Source organism: Pinus tabuliformis, chromosome 2_1, assembly GCF_031772625.1.
Source record: "Pinus tabuliformis cultivar Carrire ecotype Pingquan chromosome 2_1, CPIR1, whole genome shotgun sequence".
NCBI classification, from domain to species: Eukaryota; Viridiplantae; Streptophyta; class Pinopsida; order Pinales; family Pinaceae; genus Pinus; species Pinus tabuliformis.
In genome coordinates, this window is record NC_142299.1 from 327,730,989 (window position 1) to 327,736,519 (window position 5,531).

The following is a 5,531-nucleotide window of genomic DNA, read 5'->3' on the forward strand; positions in this document are numbered from 1 at the left end:
TAAAAGTCTAAAAGATGCGCAGTTGATGCTGCAATGAAATATTATAAAGGGGGGGCCAGTCCCCTTGCAGAATCAATATATTAGGCTATCTGTACAAATATTTACATATATTTATGTCACATCAATCACATCCATCAAACACATATTGCTGCACAGCAGCTACACAAATTGTAGATCGAACCTGGACAGGGAGCAAGTCAGCCGTCCGCCGTTGAACCATGCTGCAATGAAATATAATAACATGATAATAACATGATAGTGGAGTAAATGAGTTCATTGTAACTAAAAAGTCTAAAAGATGCTCAATTGATGCTGCAATAAAATATAAGAACATGATAGGGGAGTAAATGAGTTCAATGTTTCACGTTGAACTTGACGGGGGAAATTGAATTGAAAGTCTGAAGGAAATTTGTCTGGAACAGTTTTGCAGAGACAGGGGAAATTAAATTGAAAGTTTGAAGGAAATTTGTCTGGAACAGTTTTGCAGAAAATTTGTAAATGCATTCATTGCTTCTTCACCTTCATTTTCTTTCAACTGCCATCTATATTTTTTCTTCATCCCAAGGCGTTCTATATTACTTTTCAAACTTTTCTGTTGGGAGGAACCAGCTTTAGGGTTTTCTTTTACTTAATTCCAATCAGTAGGGGGAAATTAGATTCAGAATTTGAAGGGAATTTTCTGGAACCGTTTTGCAAGAAATTTGTAAAGGCATGCATTACTTCTTCACCTTCATTTTCTTTCAACTTCCAACTTCCATATTAATTTTCAAACCTTTCTGTTTGGAGAAAGCAGCTTTAGGGTTTTCTTTTAGTTAATTTCAATCGGTGAGAGATTATACTAATGGGAAGATGTTTGAACGATAACGTAAGAGTTTTCAGGGAGTGCAGTTTAATTGGCCATTATCATTATATAAAGCATAGTTATTAAATTTGGTTGATTTTGTGGAGAAAATATTTAGTATAATTTATAGATAAAATTGTTTAATTTACATAATTGGAATGTTATAAAAGTTTTTTATGGTGTTGATTTTGTTTATGCATTAAAAAACATATTTAAAAAAAAAAATTTAAATTGTATTACCAGGCAAAAAAGACTGTCTCGTCTGTAAATTAGACCAGGCCATAGAAAAAATGTCAATTCTTTTAATTCCCCCAAATTATCTGTAAATAATCTATTATTTTTACTATATAGAAATGATATAGGCTAGAGACATCAATGAAAATTTTGGGAAATCAAAACTGGTTTTGCAGTCAGCACGGTCATCCAAAGCAACAAATATCCATATTTAGATTACAAATAAATCTAATAAATTTTTAAAATATAAATAATTTTTTTTGATATATATATATGGAATCCAATTTGAATTCAAATTTGCTAACGTTAATGTAAAGTATGAAATTTAAGATTCAAATCTGCTTAATCAAGAAAAAAAACCAACTATGATCTGGATAAAGATTAGAGTGATTTTATAACTGGAATCAATAAATCACAATAATGGAATATAATCACTTTTACATAAATATATATGTATTGAGGAATTAGTTAGATCCAAACGATTTACGTTTCAGACTATCCAACAATACAATCTAAAGATTTGAGATAATGTAACAGATAATGTAACATGTAATATGCAGTCTATGAATAAATGACACGCTTGCAGGGATCAGTTGTGACTAAATCTCGTTGACAAGCACTTCAAATTTTTCCATCTGATGAGGCTCCAGAATAATCCACGCGTTTATTCCTTCCTGAAAACCATTGGCGATGAGAAGAACAAATTCAGCCATGCCACTTACTATTGGACCTGCATAGACTGGCTTGCCCCACCCCAAATCAAAATCATAGAATGGAAGCTTCCACCAAGCAGACAAGAAAAAGTTGCCATTAATGGCAGCAGGGATGCCTCTGTGGACCTCCAACCAGTCTATGGAAGATCGAATATAGTCATCTGTCATGGAAGCTATGGCCTTCTGGATCTCTGCAACGCAATAGGAGAGCGGATTCTCCTTCACTTCCCGCACCGATGCAGTTGCATAGGCCGTGACCACACCGTTACCCACAAACCCTTTTGGTAGAGGTGGGTTTACCTTGGAGCGTATGTCCACTGCAAATAACACAGTGGATTTCTGTGTGGGGTCCTGGAATACCGCCTTGGTTCTTGCCTGCCACAAGTGGGCCACCATGACTTCGAAGGTAGAGCATCCGCTGATGATGTTGTCTTTCATTGCCTCTTGTTTCAGGCGTTGCAACATCTCCACAGAGAAGGTAAATAGTCTGTGGGATTGATTTTCTGAGATATTTTTAACAGAGTGAATCTCTGTATCTGATGCAGTGAATGCTGTCAGGTTAGATGATGCCTGATTTTCTTGAATTTCGATGAATTCGTGATGCTGGTGATTGATATGGGGAGGAATCCGAGCTTTCAGGGAGGTTCTGTCAAATTTGGGTTCGGTGACCAGGCCTTCCCCTCTCGCAATGGATGCAAGGTTGTGGAGAAATTCTATAGCAGATACGCCGTCCATTAGACAGTGATAAGTTACCAGACCGACGCAGAATCCTCCACACTTGAACTGAGTTACCTGCGCGTACCATTCTTTTGCAGTTAGCTACTTTCCAATTTCAATTCCAAAAGGAGTTGTTTTTAATTCGGTTTTTTCTGGATTTTTCTGGGTGGAAGGGAAAAAAATGAAAAAAATGAGGTGAAATTTTGATTGGTCTCATTTAAATTGGTTTTTTTTGACTCTATGTAAATTCACTGAAAATTTTAGAAAATTTCGCGAAAAAATTTACTGAAAAAACTTCCAAAATATCAGACTAAAAACAACTAGATTCCAAAATATTTTAACTCAAAACGACTAAATTCTAAAATATTTTAAACTTCAAAAGCTTAACAACCATAATGAAATGACCAAAAAAAAACCTATTTATTCATATTATTGTTAATGGGGCGGAGTTAAGATCAAATCTACCAATTACCAGTATAACATTAAAGATTATCTAGATACTAATAATTTATGACATTAGCTACTACCAACTACCATTATACATCAGCAACTACAACTACAACTTTTACCAACTACCATTATAACATCGGCAACTACCACTACAACTTTTACAACTACCGTGACTTAGCAAAAGATTAAAAACTCCACCATAGTTGAGAGCTTACTATTTTCACAAATTTTATTCTGAAACTTCCTTTCTAGTCACTTTTAATATTTATTTTTATTTGTCATTTAAATAATATATTATACATGTAATATATGTGCTTTTTCCTTTGTTAATTTTTCATTTTAAATATAAAATCTTTTTTTTAACAACAGTGGGTGTGAATTATTAAATCTTTTAGTTTTAATTTGATTATAAAATATGGCTACACTAAGTGAGAGTGATATTGTGGACATGCACATTTTATATTATTTAGAAAAGATCAAAATGGTGCAATTATGTACTATTTATATTTATGTAATTTTAAAGATTTTACAAATTATGTTGAGTTGTTTTTGAAAAATTAGTATGTAGCTTCGTCAAACTTATTAAGTATAACATATTTTGGAAAGGAACAATCATGTCAACTTTCAACATGATGTAATAGAGCGATTGAAGACCTTATAAATAATAAAACAAATTTGAATATATTTCTAAATAGGAATTTGGGTGGATTCTAATATTTCAAATAATAATGAGATAACATTTTGAAAAAATTCACAATCTTTTGATAAATAAGAAGGATGGAGTGATGGAGCTCTCCAATCCTCATCCCAACACCTTCACACTTAAACCAAAACCTAGTTACATACATCATAGCCTTGATAACCACACATTTGAGTTTCCATACCAATTCTTCTTCTAATCAAACTAATAAATAGATCCATTTTATAAAAACATAAATCTATAACCATTATATTAACACTAAAGAAGCTACATAAAAACTTTCAAAATCAAATATAAAATAACATTTTACTAATATAAATAAGAAAAATAATTTCTTTTATAAAACTAAAAACCTCTCCAATTTAATTAAGTTAAATTAATATTTTATATAACATACTAATAACCCATATGTATAAGCATGTTATAATTAGATTAGTATTTTATATAACATATTAATAGCAGATATGGATAAGCATGCCACTTCAGTACCTTAAAACTTTAGTGCTCAGAATTTAGGTTTAAACCTCCACAATAATGGATTGTATGTTGTAAATGGAAATAAAATGGTTTTTTTTTTTCTAAAGAATCCAAAAACCCCCCATTATGAGTAAGTGAATAGCCCATAGGTATGAGCATGCCAGTTAAGTACCTTGAAGCTTTAGTGTTCAAGATTTAGGTTTAAGCCTACACAATGATAGATTGTAGGATGTAAATGGAAATAAAATGCTTTTCTTTTTATAACAAATCAGATTGTATGATGTAAATGCAAATAAAATGGGTTTTTTCCTAACAAATCAGATTGTATGATGTAAATGCAAATAAAATGTTTTTTTTTTTTTTTTTTTTTTCTAATAAATCCAAAAACCCACTACGAGTGGGTGAGTCTATGATTATCTGATTTAACCCACCATGAGTGAGTGAGTCTATGATTATCTAGGGAGATCAAATGATTTAAAGATTATGATTAAGATTCACACATCTTTGAGGTTAATCTAAAAGAGGGTAAGAGAATCTGTCCTAGAATAGATACCTGCATGGTGATGAGAGGAGTATCGCTTAGCTCCTTGATATCATCAGTCTTCACAATCAGATTTCTAAAAGAAGGGTTTGGACGTGACAAGTCTCCAAGCTGCATGAGCGTAAGCTCTGACGATGCAGCTGTAAATAAAGCTTCTGATCTGTTGCAATTGAGCTCCAATCTACCATTCCCTGGATTGACCTGTAGCCTCGCACCCAGAAAATGATAAGGTACCAGAATATCAGAAAACCAGCCCTTCATTTTCTCTACTACATCGTCTGTGCTGGGTTTGTATGCAGGAGGAGGTTCAAAGAAATATATGGTCTCCACTGGAAAAATGACAGTAAGATCAATGTTGGAGAGAAAGAGTGTTCCTGTAGGGGTGGGCTTTGAAGGACCAAGCTTAATGAGCTCACCTACTTTAATATCTGATTCAGATATTAGAACTGGCTTATATACTGAACTCATTTCCATGACTATTAGCAGAAGCAGAATTTCCTCTCTGCAGATGTATTTAATTTTATTGCTCTGTTTCTATGCTTTGGAAAGGGTATTGAAAGCTTGCTATTTTATACTAAAATGGATAAGATGGGAGCAACTGAATGGGTAAATAAGGTTCAGGCGTTCTGCATGTCTCACATTGTTGAGCTGCAACAGAATAAAAGGAAACTTCAAAGGTGAAGCAGTTCAGTCGAGCCCATCATTGAAAGTTTTGGGGGAGATTTAGTCCAACACGAAACAATAAACTCACTTGCTTTTCACTTCCATTCTATGTCAGGATTCGGTACATTGAACAGAGGTGGCACATAATTATTGGCCAAAGCTGCAAACAAATTTGCAACGAGCTCAGCACTGTTC

The 5,531-nt window shown here is 33.3% G+C and overlaps 1 protein-coding gene across 1 annotated transcript; it reads right to left on the bottom strand.

The window, feature by feature from the left end:
• Positions 1-1,575: 1,575 nt before the first annotated feature.
• Positions 1,576-5,201, bottom strand: LOC149200172 (acyltransferase GLAUCE-like). The gene is made up of 2 exons (XM_089399529.1): positions 4,686-5,201; positions 1,576-2,580 (listed from the first exon to the last, which is right to left on the bottom strand). The coding sequence occupies exons 1-2, from the start codon at positions 5,145-5,147 to the stop codon at positions 1,675-1,677; spliced, it is 1,368 nt and encodes a 455-aa protein (XP_089255655.1). The 5' UTR covers positions 5,148-5,201; the 3' UTR covers positions 1,576-1,674.
• Between the last annotated feature and the right edge of the window lie 330 nt (positions 5,202-5,531).

Excerpts from the sequence above, each read along its gene's own strand:
- LOC149200172 (XM_089399529.1), bottom strand. The coding sequence starts at position 5,147 with ATGGAAATGAGTTCAGTATATAAGCCAGTTCTAATATCTGAATCAGAT. Across the intron at positions 2,581-4,685 it reads CTCCTCTCATCACCATGCAG|GTAACTCAGTTCAAGTGTGG; the intron begins GTATCTATTCTA and ends TGGTACGCGCAG.